Here is a 17,280-nt window from a genome sequence, read left to right on the forward strand (position 1 = left end):
GGACCATCTCACACAGCACCTGCTGTGATAGGAGTTGAGGGTGAAAACACAAGTTACTGAGCATGTTTTGCAGATTAGCGCTCCAGGCAGCCACCAGCTGGCCCATCCTTCCTTCAGGCTCTGAGGAAGTGGGAGCTGGAGTGTAAGTCCTAGTTCCTGTTCTATCCTGACTGCTTGAAGTCTCTGTAGAGAATCAGAGTTGAAATGGTGGCAGAGAAACCTCCTGTCCCTGCCGTGCTTCCAGGTCACCACTGTGTGACCTTGGACAATCTGCTTGATCTGGCCAAAGCCCAGTTTCCCCATTCATTCATTCACTTATTCATCAAACACTATTCAATGCCTACTGTGCTCTTACAATAGTAGTTATCACTTACTCTAGGCCGGGCACTAGTCAAAGCACTTTGTATTAACTCATTTAAACCTCAAAGCAATCCGATCAGGTCAGTACTCTTATTTATGCCATTTTACAGATGAGACCTTATTCTTCCTATTGAAGAAACAACCTTGAATATGATCATTGAGCTGTCTGCCATCAAGAATTTATAGTCCCAGCTTTAAAAGAAGAATAATAGGCCAAGCACAGTAGTTCATGCCTACAATCCCAGCACTTTGGGAGGCCGAGCTGGGTGGATCACATGAGGCCAGGAGTTTGAGACTAGCTTGGCTAACATGGCGAAACCCGGTCTCCACTAAAAATGCAAAAGTTAGCTGGGCCTGGAGGCACATGCCTGTAATCCCAGCTACTCAGCAGGCTGAGGTAGGAGAATCTCTTGAATCTGGGAGGTGGAGGTTGCAGTGAGTTGAGATCACCCCACTGCACTTCTGTCTGGGCGACAGAGAGAGAATGAGATTCCCCTTCAAAAAAAGAAGAAGGAAGAAGAAGAAGGGGAAAAAGAAGGAGGAGGAGGAGAAAGGAGGAAAGAAGGAAGAAGAAGAGGAGGAAAGAAGGAAGAAGGAAGAAGGAAGAAGAAGAAGAAGAAGAGGAAGAAGAAGAAGAAGAAGAAGAAGAAGAAGAAGAAGAAGAAGAAGAAGAAGAAGAAGAAGAAGAAGAAGAAGAAGAAGAAGAAGAAGAATTTAAAAACTACCCTCCTGAGGTTATTGAGATTACTGTGACTCTCACCTAAGACACTATATTCAAGTCACTAGAATAGCACCTTGTATGTAGTAAGTGTTCAACAGACTGAGCTATTATTAGACCATTAAAATCAAGAAGGCAATGCCACTTTTATCGTGGGTGAGGGTCGTATGTGTATTAAGGTGACTGCAGATGTGAAAGATTGTGAATTATCAGGGAAATGTTACAGCCAGAAATTGCCCCTGTGGGTCATGGCTGATGTTGCACTGGCTGGAGTGGGGCAAGGGTGATGGGGGTGGGGTTCTCATCTTCACAGCCTCTCTGCTCTTGCTTCAGAAGAAGGAGCTTGAGGTCAGCTCTCCACCTCTGTGGGGTAAGGTACCCCCTTTCCTTTCCAGGTGCCTTTATAAGCTGAGCCCCAACCTCCCTCAGTGAGGGAAGCTTTGCTCCTCCTGAACCTGCTGCAGGAAAAACTCCAGCTGCTTTGGGAGGAAGAGCTGGGATCCTTCCCTTCCCTGCCTGGGGAGGCAGTGTGAACATAAGAGCACCAACATTACACAGAGCAAGCAGGCTTGCCTCCCTCTTACCTCTGTCATGTCTCCAAAGGGCAGAAGTTCCAGGTCCCGATTCAGGGAGCAGCAGTGGAGCACCTGGAGGTATCTGCGAAGGACAGGGAGCTGTAAGGCACAGGGGACCAGCCCTCCTGCCCATCACCCTTCCCAGTGTCGAAAGGAGTGGTCTTGATTTTCATGCTAAGAAATTTAGACTTGATCTTGTGTTTAATGGTATACCACTGAAGGCTTTTTTCATTTCCTTCCCTCTTTCATTTCTTTTAAATTAATACACACTCTTAGTAAATATTTGACCAGAACAAAAAGATGCAATGAAAAGCAGTTCTCCTTCCCATCTTTGACTTTCATTTGCTTTTCTCAAAAGCAGCCACTATTGGCTGGATGTGGTGGCTCACACCTGTAATCCCAGCACATTGGGAGGCCGAGGAGGGCAGATCACCTGAAGTCAGGAGTTCGAGACCAGCTTGGCCAACATGACAAAACCCCATCTCTACTAAAAATACAAAAATTAGCTGGGCGTGATGGTGCGTGCCTATAGTCCCAGCTACTCAAAAGGCAGAGGCAGGAGAATCGCTTGAACTGGGGAGGTGGAGGCTGCAGTAAGCCAAGATCATGTCATCGTACTCCAGCCTGGGAGACATCTCAAAAAAAAAAAAAAAAAAAAGCATCCACTATTACTATTACAGTGTCTTATGTATTTATTCAGAAGTAATCTATTTATATATAGATGTGTACTGCATGGTACTGCAGGTATAGGTTATTATTGTTTTAACGGCACTGTAGTATTCCATTATACGGTTGCACCATAAATTATCTAACCAGAGCCCTAGTGATGGAGATTGGAATTGTTTCTACTCTTTTGCTCCTGTGAGCAGTGCAGTGTGAACATCCTTGTATATGGGTCTTTGCCTTCATGGGTGAAAATATCTACACATTAAATACCTAACAGTGGATTTGCTGAGTCAAAGGGTTGGTGCATTTCTATTTTAACCGATATTTCAAAACTTCTGTATGAGTTCTATCAGTCTCACAGAAGACCATAAAGAAGAGCAATGACAAGACGAGAGCCGGAACTTAGGCTGATTGCCCTGGAGACAATCTTACGTGGGGTGGAACAGAGCAGGAGATTAGAGACAGGGACCCAAGGGCAGGGGCAGTGGGAACTGTTCAAACAAGAGATCACAGGCTGAACGAACTAGAAGCAGAGATGGAGAAGACAGAAATACAAGAGATACGTAGGAGACAGGCTTATTCACAATCGGTGACCAATTAGATGTGGAAGCAATCAGAGGAGGAGACATCTGGCTTCCCAGGGTGCAAGGTTTGGGTGATGCCATTAAACTGAGTTGCACAATTTGGGAAAAGAAGCCAGGTGTATGGGGCTGAGCAGGCAGGGTGCTCATGAGTTGACATTGGACATGATTGTGAGGTGTACACAGGACAACTAGACAGAGACAGCCAGTTCCTACACCTCCACATCTATGTTGTTACCGGAGGCCAATTGCAAAACCAAGCAAACAGTCACAGGTCAGAGTCCACCATAGTTGGAAGCATAGCTGTAGCATTCAGAGCAGTTTTCCTGGACCCTTCACTGAACAGGCTTCACTCATGACATCCAATCTCATGTCTCGGGCAGGTTGAACCCGAGAGTTCTAGGGCAGGGAGAGGCCACAGAGGGAAAGGAGGGATATGAACAAGACTTGGGAGATACACGGGGCCATAGATTCAAACCGGTTTCCTCTATGTCACAGAACCTCATCGCTCCCATTTGTTTTCCTTTTCACTTAGAGGCCAAGATTGAACGAATACAAATGAAGTTCTACTGCAGCAATTTTGGAGGGGGGAGAATGTACTGACTATTTTGAGCCAATACAGCATAATAGTTAAGCATGAAGTTTCTGAAAGCAACTGGGTTCAAATCCTGGCTCTATCACATCCCACCACCTGGGTGACTTTGGGCAAATTATTTAACCTCTTGGGGCCTCAGCTGATTCATCTAGAAAATTGATAAGATGGTATTTCCTTCACAATGAGGGGTGAATATGATAATGAGTGTAAGTGGAGCACACATGAGTTAGCAGTCGTCAGGTTACCGTTCAAAGCTGGAGGTGCCCCCAGACCAGCCACATGCCCTGTGCTCTCCCCTTCCCCTCCAGGAGCTTACCGGGTCTTGTCATATGGATCTCCCATGAGGATGTTCTCCCTGATGCTCCCGCTGATGATCCAGGCCTGCTGGGGGACATAGGCCAGGCTTCCCTGCACCCCCACCGAGCCCTCAAGCAAGTTCATCTGCGGCAGAATGAGTCCAGCCTTAGGACCAAGTGGGCAAAGGGACAGAGCCTGCGTGGCTCAGCAGGCACAGTGCCCAGGGCCCCATTGCCCTCCAGGACCTTGGGGGCTCTCCTAGGGACTTTTAATATGGCCCTGCCAGGCCCACCAGCGAGTTGCAGGGACCAGCCATGAGAACATGTGGAAGCAGCTGGAGATAAGACCAGCCAGGTCCCGCTTGGACTGAATCCAAGGTCTGCACTAAAGACACCCCAAACGTTTTTCCCAGCCCCATTCCCTGGCAGCCAGTGCCTCCATGATCTTCACCGTGCACACCAAAATTTCCAGGCTATCTCTGAGCATGCCTGGGTATTATGGAATTATTATTGTTAGGTAGGATAATGTTATCATGGTTAGGTAGAAAAACGTTCTTACTTTTGGACACCATGATGAAGTATTTAGAAGGGAAAGTGTTATAACCTGTGTAATTTAAAGCATTCTACAAAATATATGTCTGTATAGTAAGGTAAATATGCAAAAACTATCAACTGCTGCATCTAGATGGTGGGTATATGGATTCCTGCTGTGGTGTTCTTCCTGCTTTTCTGCAGAAGTTCAAAACAACACGTTAAAAACAAATAGAGATAGACACTCATCCCCAGCACCCTGACATGGGACCTCATCATTCTTAATCCTTTCTCTTTTATACCCTGACATGTTTACTTCTAGTTTGGAGCCAGACTTGAACAAATAATAACTTTAAAATGGCATCTCTGTGTCTTCCTTTATTAGAAGGAAAGTGACAGGCTCATTTGCATAGGAAACTGACAAACCACTGGGCGCGTAGGGAGGTGGCCTTGCCTGGAGGCTGCTGGGCAATGCTCCTGTGATGTAGAACAGAGCTCTGACCTCAGGTGGACCTGGGACTCAGCCCTGGCTCACCCCTTACCTGCTGCATGACCTTGGATAAGTCACCTCTCAGAATCTCACGTACTCATCTGTAAATGGGTCATCATGGGTGTGCCTTTGTCATGGGAGGTGACCAGCGTTAAAGGGGAAAATGGAAAGCTCTTTGCACAGGACTTGGCATGTAAGTACTGAAGCTAGTTTTACTGGTTTTTTTAATGGAGTCTTTCTTCCTTGCAGTTGCGAAGAAACTGGGGAAAGGCCATCTCCCATGCAGCACGTGGCTGATGCGTTAAGAGAGAGCTGGCTTTGGTAACACAACCGCATTCCAAGGAAGGGATGAGTTGGGCAATGTTCATTTGGGAGAAGGAGCTGAGGGAAAAGCCAAAGAAAGGAAGGAAAACTTCTCCCAGTGATGGGGGAACAAGGGACAATGGGCAGAAGAAGAAGGGGGAAGAGATGGCAGCCCAGGAGGGGGTGAGGTTGGGGCTCTGTGGGGAAGGGCTGGTGTAAGACTCCTGTGGGAAGGTGATCAAAAATGCATAGCAGGTGTCATGGGTGCTTTTAGTGTTCGTTATATGGTGTGCAGTGTGACCCCAAAGGATCTGGGGAATGGGTTTGGGGTTTTTTCAAACTGGAGAAATGGTCGGGCATGGTGGCTCACGTCTATAATCCCAGCATTTTGGAACGCCGAGGCGGGTGGATCACTTGAGGCCAGGAGTTCGAGACCAGCCCGGTCAACGTGGTGAAACCCGTCTCTACCAAAAAATACAAAAATTAGCTCGGTTTGCTGGCGCATGCCTGTAGTCCCAGCTACTCAGGAGGCTGAGGCATGAGAAACTCTTGAACCCTGGAGGCAGAGGTCACAGTGAGTCGAGATCACACCATTGCACTCCTGACTGGATGACAAAGCAAGACTCTGTGTAAAAAAAAATGAAGAAAGAAAGAAAGACAGAAAGAAAGGGAAGGGAAAGGAAGGGAATGGAAAAAGGAAAGAAAAGAAAGAAAAAAGAAACTGGAGAAAGGGTGTGTGAGCCACATGTCCACACGGCAGCAGACCTCAAACTTGTCCACAGGGGATGGAAATGAGGGGTTCAAATCTCAAGGGCAAGTGCACCTAGCAGGCATATGTACCCCACTGCCGGAGTACGAGTAAGACTGCCCCATCCCATCCAGCAGGCCTCCTCTTCCCAGCCTTCCTTCCTTCTTTCTCCCTGTTTCTCCCCCAACATTTCTCTTCCGATCCTGTCCTAAAAGGCACATACATCCCACTCTCAATGTTATGAGTTTGGCTTTACAAAATGATTTTTGTGCTCTTTTTTTAAAGGAACCATTGCAACAGGGTATTGCAGTGTGGAAGAGAGATTGGACTCAATTCCCTGTTAAATAATTTGTATGATCATATTAACTTTGAGTTAATATCCTGTATCCTCACAGAGCACAGGTGAGGGCAGATCTCCAGGTGATGTAAGAGGCAGCCCGCACCAGGAGTGCTGCCACAAGGTGAAGAGAAAGGGCCACCTTGATCACGCACCTCCCACACAGTGCAAGCACAACCATTTTTGATTTATAAAAACCCCACTTGCTCAGACTCCTGTGAGGAAGAAAGCAGTGGGGGACCCTGCCCGGGGCACTGGAGCTTGGGAGGGCCTGGACTGCCTGCAGACAGGCACGCATGTGGCCACAGATCACTTACCTCCCCAAGGATGGCTGACAACAGGCTGCTCTTACCACTCCCTGTGTTGCCGCAGACCCCTAACATCATCCCCTGCAAACCAAGGAGGACACACAAGTGTTGGGACAGCACAGCCCTGGCATACCCACCTGCCCAGGGCGGCTCAACTGTTTAGAACCCAAAACAACACACAGAAAACAAAACAACCACACAGAGCCCAAGACTCCTCAGACAAGCAAAGCTCAAGAGGAACTTTGTGTTCAGTCCCTGGAGGCAGGAGGGGTGACCCGAGAGGAAGCAGATCACAGGGAAAAGGCAGAGGGGAACTCACGGGTAGGTGGCAAGAACCCTGAATTCCAGATTGGTGTCTATTCTATGCAGCAATCCTTGGAAAGCCACTATTTGATGGATGAATGGATGTTTGAATAAATGCATGCAGATCAAATAGTGATCTGAGTTTCCTCTATGGACCCAGTAATGAAGAGAAGACCTCACATTGAGCTTAGAATGTAAGCTGAGGGGATGGGAAGACAGACAGACTACATAAATAAATAAATAAATAAATACCAGATAGAGATAAGTGATATGAGTAAAATGAAGTCGGTTGTTATGACAGATAGAGAGTTGGGGGTTGAGGCAATTTTAGATGAGTCAGCCAGGGAAGGCTTCTACAGAGGAGGTGTCATTACTGCCCCAGAGCTGTGAGAACTCTAGTGGGGAAGAGGTCAGAGGTACAGGTACCGATTTGGAGGAACTGGGCTCTAAGGGCAGTGAAAAGTCACTGAAGGGTTTAAGGAGAGTGACTTGAATTGGTTTACATTTTAGAAAGATCCCTCTGTCATAGTACAATACAGCAGTCCCCAACCTTTTTGGCACCAGGGACCAGTTTCATGGAAGACAATTTTTCCACAAACTGAGGGTTGGTGGAGGATTGATTTCAGGATGAAACTGTTTCATCTCAGATCATCAGGCAAGATTCTCATAAGGAGCGTGCAATCTGGATTCCTCGCATGCATATTTCACAATAAGGTTCGCGCTGCTATGAGAATCTAATGCTGCCGCTGATCTGACACAAGGTGGAGCTCAGGCGGTGATGCTCACTGGCCTGACGCTCACCTCCTGCTGTGTGGCCTGGTTTCTAACAGGCTGTGGACCAGTGCAGGTCTACCGCCCAGGTTTCGGGGACCCCTGGTATAATGGATTTTGGAGGCTCAGAGAGACAGAGGGTGGGAGTGGGGTGAGAGATACAAACTACCTATTGGGTACAATGCACACTATCGGGTCACAAGTGCACTAAAATCTCAACTTCACCACTATACAACTCCTCCGTCTAACCAAAACCCACTTGTACCCCAAAAGCTATTGAAATAAAAAATACACATTAATTATTTAAAAAAGGAAAATTCCTCTGTCTGCTGCATGGTGAAAGACTCATAAGAAGGCAAAAGTGGGAGCAGAGAGGTGGATAAGGAGGTTCTGGGAGTGGCATGACAGTGGCAGGGATAGGGCAGTGGAGGGGCTATGGTGAGGGCGGCAGGTTCGGGGCAGATGTGGAAGTCAAGCTGACAGGCCTTGCTGGTGGATTGGATTCGAGGGAGGGAAGGAAAGGAATCAAGTGTGACTTCCAGGTCCTCGACCACTGGAAGGATGATGGTTCCATCTCCCAGGAGAAGGACGATTTAGGGAACTCATTAAAAGGGGTGAATATCAAAACCTTATTTCATTTTAAATGCTTGATGGACATTTAAGAGAGATATTATATATGCAGTCGAGTCTGGAGTCCAGAAGAGACTTTAAGGTTAGAGATAATAGCACAGAGATAGAATTTAAAACCACAGGGCTAGAGATGATCACCAAGGAAAGAAGTATAAATAGATAAGAGATAGTAGATATTAGATATTAACACCTATTACTATTAGGTATTATCTAGCTTTTAGACATTTATCACTATATATGAATCAATATCTATATCTATTCTATGTCAATTATTATTAGATATCAATATCTACATTAATAGATAACAGAGAAGAAAAGACGAGGGGTGAAGAGGAGACAGCAGGAAGCTAATCTTTGTAAACATCAGGCAGAGAAAGAGCCAGATAAGGTGAGTTCACAGAATAACAGAATTCAAACACAGGATGGTGCTTGGCACATATGAGGAATGTAATAAATATTAGCTGGGTCTCCTTTGCCTTCTCCTTTCTGGTCCTTGGTCCTTCCAAGGACCAGCACACAGTACTCTCATATTATTTTGGGTCTTACCTAAGCCAAAAAAATTTTAAATGATAGATTAATTCACACTAAAAAATGAAAGATATTCTGTATTTGCCCTCCACGAAAAATTTGAATTTTAAAGGGAGAGATCTTGGAAGGGGCGGTTTTTAACCAAGGAAATGGTGGGGCACCTGGCCAAGCTCCCAGTCTCAGGTCCTGAGAGCCTGGCAGGCAGCCTGCCTGCATGGCCTGAACAAGGCTACCTTGGACACCACCAGGTTAATCTTGTGCAACTCTGCGCCCAGGCTCTTCCCTTCTTCCTCTGGCTCGAGGGCATCTCTAGGCCTGGTCATCCCCTCAGAAGCGTGTCCATTCCTCTCCAGCTCCAATGCCCCATTGACAATCCCAGGACACGTCTGTCGCCAAGACAAGGTGGCCTCCTCCAAGACCAGAGCTTTGCTGGGGTCTTGTAATGTCTGGACATAGAAAACAGGGCTCTCCTGGAGGAAAAACTTCTGAAAAGACAAAAGGAAATAGAGGGAGGAGGAACGCAGTTCTTTAGTTCAGCAGGAATGTGTTCCCAGTTTTACAAGCCTGCCAGTTGGTATGGTTTTCTGAATTTTGAATAAGCAGTAAAAGTTTGCAGAAGTACCACCAGTTAGGAAAGGCCAGTTTCTGCGGGTGAAAATTCTAGGTCAGTGTTTTCCAAATTTCAGAGCACAGGGCCGCTCTTCCATATTTGCAAACACTGCGCTATCAATGGCAACTCTGCTCAGGAGGTTGACTAAGGACTAACCTACATTAGCCTCATCCCAAGTGATGACAGCCATTGATTCGTAAGACTGATGTTTTTCTAATTAAATTCTATTAATATTGGGCTGGACATAATGGCTCACATCTGTAATCCTAGCACTTTGGGAGGCCAAGTCGGGGGATTGCTTAAGCTCAGGAGTCTAAGACCAACCTGGGGAACATAGTGAGACCTCCACCTCTTAAAAAAAAAAAATTCTACTTGTAGCTATTGAAAATAAAAACTCTGTCTGTGTCTCACACTGGGGAAAGGTCATTTGGGGTCATACATTTCAAAAGGTGACCATCAGCGGGTCACTTCTCTCTGCATCTCCAGCTCCCTGTCTATAAAGCACAAGGGTTGAACGACATAAATTCTAGCAATCAAAAGAATGGGAGGGGAGTATGATCCTATGGAAGTCAGGTTACATTCACATAGCCCTACCTGGAGATATGCTTAAGAGATCTAGAAGGATGCTTCCTGACATTTTGGACTCTCTCACCCATCCTTCTGAGCTCAGATTGCGGCTTCCTCATCTCTGACCCCTCCACAGGTGAAAACAGGCACAGAAGGGGAGAATGAATGGGCAAACCCAGTGTCCCATGGGAAGGAAGGCAGCGGCAGGAGCCTTCTCACAGCTGCTGAGAAGTCAGGGAAGCAAGCTGGGCTGGTGATAAGCAAAGCACTGTTTGTGTTACTCAGAGCAGCCAAGTTTGTTCCAGCCTCAGGGCTTTCACACTTGCTGTTTCCTCTGCCTGGTTATCATCACTCAGTCACCTTGGCAGGGGCCTTCCCTAACCAGGCTCTTCCCAGGAGCCCCCAGCCCTCCCCAGCATACTCCCTAGAACAGGCATGTCTAATCCCTTGGCTTCCCTGGGGCACATTGGAAGAAGAATTGTCTTGGGCCACACAGAAAATACACCAACACCAACGATAGCTAATAAACCAAAAAAAAAGAAAAAGAAAAAAAAATTGCAAAAAAAAAAAATTCCTAATGTTTTAAGAAAGTTTACAAATTTGTGTTGGGCCACATTCAAAGCCATCCTGGGCCACATGTGACCCATGAGCTGCAGGTTGGACATGCTTGCTCTAGGACATCACATTGTTTTATTGGCATCATGGCTCTTCATGTGATCTGATGGAATCCTCTTTGATCCTTAATTTACTTGTTAATTGCCTGTTTCCAATACCAAATCGGAACTCCCTGACAGCAGGGACCCCTGTTCAATGCAGTATTCTCTGTGCCTGGCTTGTGGTAGGAGTTCAATAAATATTTTTTTGTTTTGCATTAATGAATGAATGAGTGAATGAGTGATAATAGGTCGTGAACTGCATGTACATAAAAGTGGGGTGACTACAAAATGACTTTTAAAAATTAGTTTAGAGTTTTCAAACTTAGATGCCAACTATATAAATAAGTGAAGTGGACCATTTCTAAGATGATACATGATAATTAAAATGCAGCTCCAGGCCTGGAGGTGCAATAGGGTATCGTAGAGACTGCAGCAAACTGCAGCTAAATGCCTCCATCTAAACAGGGCAGCTATCGCCTCAACTCCAGCTGCGTGTGGCCATGGTAGACTATGGTACAGGGTCACTAGATCTTCTAATCATTCAAGAAAATTCAAAAATCTGGGTTTTCACATAAAACGTCCAAGTGTTTCAATGCAAGCAACACCTATGGTGTTTTTCTAAAACAAAACTATCTATCAGGGTAACTCTATGCAAACCTGGATAAAGTCTGCAGAGCATCTGTCTGAGACCTGGTTTGGACACACTATCCTAAGATCTCCTTGGAGACTGAGACCTGACCCAATTCATCTGTCTTCCCAGGCCCCACACCAGCCTTGGCATAGGAGGTTACTGAGTTAGTTAATCCCTCTCTCAACCTAGGCCTTGGCCAGGGGACATGTTCGGGAGGAACATCACGGGGGCTGAAGGCAGAGGAGCGTCCAAGCAGGGGGCCTACAGCCAGTCCCCTGACCACCTACCTTGAACCTCATCACCGCAGACTTGGAATTCGTGAGGCCTTTGACTGCTAAGGGCACAAAAAACACTGACAGCCGAAGGAGAGTCAAGGAGCCCAGCATGCTGAAGGCCTGGATAAGAAGGGGAGGAGGCGGTAAGGGTCGTGGCCCTTCCTGCTTCCACCATTCCCTGGCACCCGCATCCCTGAGCCACATCCTCAGCATCCAAAAGCAGTTGGTTCATCCAACAGAGGCTAAGTTAGTGTTTGGGGGAGACTGGAAAAAGCTGGGGAAAGAGCACTCGTCTTGGAGTCTTAGAGTTAAAGGTCTAGTCCCTGTTGCAGCTTAGCCACTGACATCTCTAGCTTTGGGCAGGTTGCCCCTACCACATCCCAGTTCCCCACTGGCATAGTGAGAAAAATCATGAAGTACATACAGGAACAAAGTTGGGAAACACCAAAAAAATTCGTGTGAGTGAGCACTGCTTCCTTTCAATGGAGCTTGGTGCTATTCTTGCTGTCAAGGTCCTATTTCTTCTTCTTTGCCTTAGATGTTTGTTTTCTTTCTAACATGCAACATCTCCTTACCCTTCATGCCTAACCCATGCTGCACTGTGACTATAGCAAAACACCTTAGGCTCTCAGGACCCCAGAAGGTGCCCTCCTGGAGGTGCTGAAAGAACCTTCCAACCCATGCCCATCTCTCCTCCTTTCTTCTCCTGGCTCCATCCAAAAATGAACTCCAATGGAGCAGAAATGCCTTGGTCTAGACCTGTCTTGTGTCATCTTAGTGTCAGCCTCAAGTGCCCCTGAAAGTATTCCTTCTATAGTACCCTCAACACCCTCAGACTTCTCGGGGCTCTTTCCCTGGTGCATGCCTGAGCCAAGCAGAGGGGCCAGCCATCTGGGGCACACACAACCCCTTGACTGCAGACTCTCAAAGTTTCCCTTCTTGCTCTGGGTGCTGCCTCCTGGCTTCCCCAGTTGGATTACCACCCCTCCAAGAGCAGCACCCTATCTTATTCTGCTCAAGAGCTGGGATTCCTAACCCTGTAAGGCAGCGGCCACTTCTCAGGGCCAGGTTCTGACCATGAAGGGAAAGACCAAAGAAGCTATACCTTTGTATTTGAAGTGCACTTCCAGGGCCCTTATTTAGGGATTAGAGGAACTCCTCAACCTCAAGGTGTAATTCAAATTGTCAGAATTTTAACTACAGGTACCACCTCCCCCCCACCCCTGATGGGTCTGCTGTCCAGTCCGCCCACAGGGCTGTCCAAGATGTCACTTTTTAAGATGGGTTGAGATGGAAGACAGCGCTGTACTTTTGTCTGGAAAATCAAAATGAACATATAGCGTTCATTTACAAAGCCTTCAGACCTTTGAGGGGTATGGCTAAAAAAGGACACATGAGAAAACTCCCGATCATGATGGGGAGAAAACAAAGCCCCCCAAACCCTTACCGTTGATGTTGTGAGTTTCAACTTCAAGGATGTGTGGACAAGAATCCAGACTGCTGTGGCCACTGTGGGGATGACGAACAAGGCTACAGTGGTCAGGCTCTGGACAAGCCCGCACTTCTCCAATAGTTTCCTTTCCTTCCTTCTTAGGTCTGGGAAATAAAAAAGAAATACACCAAAGATAACCATAAGAACATTCTCCAAAGAGCACAGCACCATCCCCAAAGCATCAAAAAAAAAAAAAAAAAAAAAAAAATCCCCAAGAGGTGAGAGGGACTTGGCTCACCATGCCATCACCAGGTTTGGAGCAGGAAGCCAGACTTTCCATACCTTCAATGATTTTTGTAAATGGTTTCTCCCATGTGTACATTTTAATCAGCTTAATGCAAGTGAGAACTTCACTGGTCACACGAATGCGCTGGTCGCTGACCTCAGATGTGTCATGCTGAGCCTTCACAGCCATTCTTGTCACGAATACCTGGAGTCAGGATACAGCAAGTTTGGAGTTGATCTGCAAGGGCTTCCTTTGACAAAGGTAGGAGGGTTCAGTCTGGCATAAGTAGGGCAACTGGGTGTATTTCCAAAGAGAGGTTTTCCAATCAAAGCTCTCCAGGCCACCATGCCTTAGGGCATCCCAGGGGACTTTCTTTCCTGAGTCCAGGCTGTGGCTACTTAGACAGAAACTAAACTGAAATGGTTCCTCTGTCTTCTGGAACCATAAATCCTCTAATAATTAAAATCACCTTTCAATCAGAGTGACTGCACTCAGGAAAACACTAAATTTCAATAATTCAGAGCACACATAATCCAAGAGTCATTTCTGTTTCCTCAACTTTATTTCACCTGAATCTTTGGCAACAAATGTGCTTCCCTTTCCCCATTATACTGTGCTCAGACAGATGTTAAATGCTGGCTGTGTTATTACATCAGCACATTCTGGGTAGAAGAGATGGAACAAAAATCTTGCACAGAGATTATCTACAAAGGAAAGTCGTCAAAGCAGATAATCTCCCATAGAAAGCTATGAGGTAGACTTTGCACATCACATTCAGCTCTTATTTACTTATTAACCAAATGTTGTGACCAGAGAATAGTTTGAGGTAGGGAGTGGAGCTGAATCTTATCCACAATGGATTGAAAGGTCAACAAGAATCAACGTTCTCACTCAGAGCTATCCCAGATTCCAGAGCCCTGGGACTTCTGGGGCCCAGCATCAAATGGGTGACAAAGAGAGACATTACCTCCAGTGGGAAAACCAGGAGAAAGCATAAAATGGCAACAAATGCAGTGTATCCAATAATGAAGTAGGAAGAAATGCTGCAGATGACCAGTGATGCGCAGCTGATCAGTAATAGGGGTCCATAACACACCCCTTGAAACAGGTAGTTTACGTCACCAGTGAAGAAGCCGATGGCCTGCAAGACAGCAAGTCCACGCGCACAGGTGTCACCTCCCTGGGTACCCAGAAGTGGTGGCAGGTGGCCTTCCCATGCCCTCTCCTAGCAGGAAGGCTTGAAAGGCAGGGTGGAAGAGTAGAGACAGACACCCCAGGTTCACATCTTTCTCCTCTCTGTTTGTGTGACCCTCAGCAAGTTACTTTACCACTCTGAGCCTCGGCTTCTCCATCTGTAAAGCTGGAATAATTATACATACTTTATATGGGTTTTGTGAGATTTCAATGACATAGAAAGTGTCTGCACACATAGAATGTGATCAATAAAAGGGATATTTTACTACAATTAATACTACCACTATTACTACTGCTACTGAAACCATGCCCCAAAGAGTTAAAGAAACCAGTGACTAACAGATATTCTTGAGTTTTTAGGACAGCAGTTACAGAAAGAAACAACTTGCTGAAAGTCCCTCTGCTTGTAAGATAACAGATCTGACTAAAATCGGTAGAACCAGTACAGCTAACTGGAGTCTGTGCAGAACCAGCTTGGTAACGTCACAGCCTAAAAATTTCCACCACATGTTTCATACTAATTCCCCGTGAATTTGCAAATGGGACCCAGAAAGAGACATGAAGAGATCACTGCATATATACAAGGGCTTTTCAGACCTCCCCTCTCATTCTACCAGTCACCTACTAATCTCAGAATCCACCCCTTAAATCTTTCCTAATAAAATCACTGTCTTAAAGCAAGCACAAGGAGACAGATCTGGGCTGGACTCCTGTCTCCTTGTCAGCCAACTTGCAATAAAAAGCTTTCCTTTTCTCAAAAACCCAGTGTCAAAGTATTGGCTTCTAGACATTAGGCAGTGAGCCCCTTTTGCTTAGTAACACCACTAATATCTATATTCCAGAGAATTGCTTCCATTCTTCACTTCATTCTATTCATTCTACTAATAATATTAATTAAATTTTCTGCTTTTTTTTTCTTTTTTGTTATAGATTCTTCTGCCTACTTCCCTCCTCCCACACGTACTGCCTGGCTCAACGCTATATAAAAAGTAACATTTGGCCGGACACAGGGAGGCCAAGGTGGGTGGATCGCTGGGGCCCAGGAGTTTGACACCGGCCTGAGCAACATGGTGAAACTCTGTCTCTACAAAAAGTAGGAAAATTAGCCGGATGGTGGCACATGCCTGTAGTCCCAGCTTCTCAGGAGGCTGAGGCGGGAGGATCACTTGAGCCCGGGAGATCAAGGCTGCAATGAGCTGTAATCGTGCCACTGCACTCCAGCCTGAGCAAGGGAATGAGACCCAGTCTCAAAACAAAAACAAAAAAAACACACAAACTTACATTCCAAATCGGGAAATCTTTAAAGAACAATTCACTAATGTTTTCTAGAATGACCAATCTGAATCCCTTACAAAGTGATTTGCTTTTAACTTTCACCTAAACTCCTTCTAATTTCCAGGACGTGCCCTAGTGGGAGCCTTTAAAACTTTTAAAAGTACTTTAGGGAGCATAAATTGGTATAGCCACTCTGAAGGGCAATTTTAAAGTATCTTTTAAAATTAAAAATTCCACAAAACTCTATGATCTGGCAATTTCATTTTTCTGTTGAGAAACATTCACACACATTAGATGAAGCACATACAAGGATGTTCATTACAGCACTGCTTACACCAGCCAAATGCTGGAAACATCCTACAAGTTGGTGGAAAAGGATTTAAAAAGTCCACCCCAGGCTGTGCTAAGTGGCTCACATCTATGATCCCAACACTCTGGGAGGCTGAGGCAGGAAGATTGTTTGAGGCCAGGAGTTCAAGATCAGCCGGCAGCATAGCAAGACCCCATCTTTAAACAAAATTAAAAATTAGCCAAGCATGGTGATGTGTGCCTATAGTCCTAGCTACTCAGGAGGCTGAGAGAGGATGATTGCTGGAGCCCAGGAGGTCAAGACTGCAGTGAGCTATGATGGCATCACTGCACTCCAGCCTGGGTGATAGAGTGAGAACCTGTCTCAGACAACAAAGTCACCCCAGAAGTAGTAGGTAATCTTGGGTCCTAGAGCTAAATTGTCAGAGCTCATGCCCCAGTCTTGTCATTTACTAGCTGTGCAACCATAGACAAGTTACTCCACCTCTCTGTGCCTCTATCACCTCATCAGTGAAATGGAAATAATAATACAAGCTACTTTCTCATATTGATTTGAGAACGGTGCTAGATAATGCATATATAACACTTTATTCAGGCACATCGAAAGTACTGTAATTATGATTCAGCATCACTGAAAAAAATAATGATATGGTTTCTCTGGGTTCCCACCCAAATCTCATCTTGAATTGTAGCTCCCACAATTACCATAAGTTGTGGGAGGGACCCAGTGGGAGGTAAGTCATGGGAGCAGGTCTTTCCCATACTATTCTCATGACATTGATTAAGTCTCACAAGATCTGATGGTTTTATAGGGGGGAGTTTCCCTTCACAAACTCTCTCATTCTCCCTTGTCTGCTGCCATGTAAGATGTGCCTTTCACCTTCTGCCACGATTGTGAGGCCTCCCCAGCCACGTGGAACTATGAGTTCACTAAGCCTCTTTTCCTTTATAAATTACTCAGTCTTGGCCAGGCACGGTGGCTTACGGCTATAATCCCAGCACTTTGGGAGGCCAAGACAGGTGGATCACGAGGTCGGGAGATAGAGACCATCCTGGCTAATATGGTGAAACCCCATCTCTACTAAAAATACAAAAAATTAGCCAGGCGTGGCAGGTGCCTGTAGTCCCAGCTACTCGGGAGGCTGAGGCAGGAGAATGGCGTGAACCCGGGAGGCGGAGCTTGCGGTGAGCCAAGATTGCGCCACTGCACTCCAGCTTGGGCGATAGAGCGAGACTCCGGCTCAAAAAAATAAAAAAAAAAATAAATAAATAAATAAAGAAATAAATAAATAAATAAATAAATGT

The 17,280-nt window shown here is 45.9% G+C and overlaps 1 protein-coding gene across 5 annotated transcripts in view; it reads right to left on the minus strand.

The window, feature by feature from the left end:
- The window catches only part of ABCC11 (ATP binding cassette subfamily C member 11), an 82,283-nt gene that overhangs the window by 34,338 nt on the left and 30,665 nt on the right, over positions 1–17,280 (minus strand). For all 5 annotated transcript variants that reach the window (XM_026456890.2, XM_031934494.1, XM_026456891.1 and 2 more), the window contains 8 exons: positions 14,165–14,338; positions 13,254–13,401; positions 12,927–13,075; positions 11,492–11,599; positions 8,974–9,225; positions 6,518–6,589; positions 3,812–3,936; positions 1,663–1,735 (listed from right to left, as the gene is read on the minus strand). In XM_026456890.2, coding sequence (XP_026312675.1) covers positions 1,663–1,735; positions 3,812–3,936; positions 6,518–6,589; positions 8,974–9,225; positions 11,492–11,599; positions 12,927–13,075; positions 13,254–13,401; positions 14,165–14,338 — 1,101 coding nt within the window. The remainder of the gene's footprint in view (positions 1–1,662; positions 1,736–3,811; positions 3,937–6,517; positions 6,590–8,973; positions 9,226–11,491; positions 11,600–12,926; positions 13,076–13,253; positions 13,402–14,164; positions 14,339–17,280) is intronic.

This window comes from Piliocolobus tephrosceles, chromosome 17 (genome assembly GCF_002776525.5).
Source record: "Piliocolobus tephrosceles isolate RC106 chromosome 17, ASM277652v3, whole genome shotgun sequence".
NCBI classification, from domain to species: Eukaryota; Metazoa; Chordata; class Mammalia; order Primates; family Cercopithecidae; genus Piliocolobus; species Piliocolobus tephrosceles.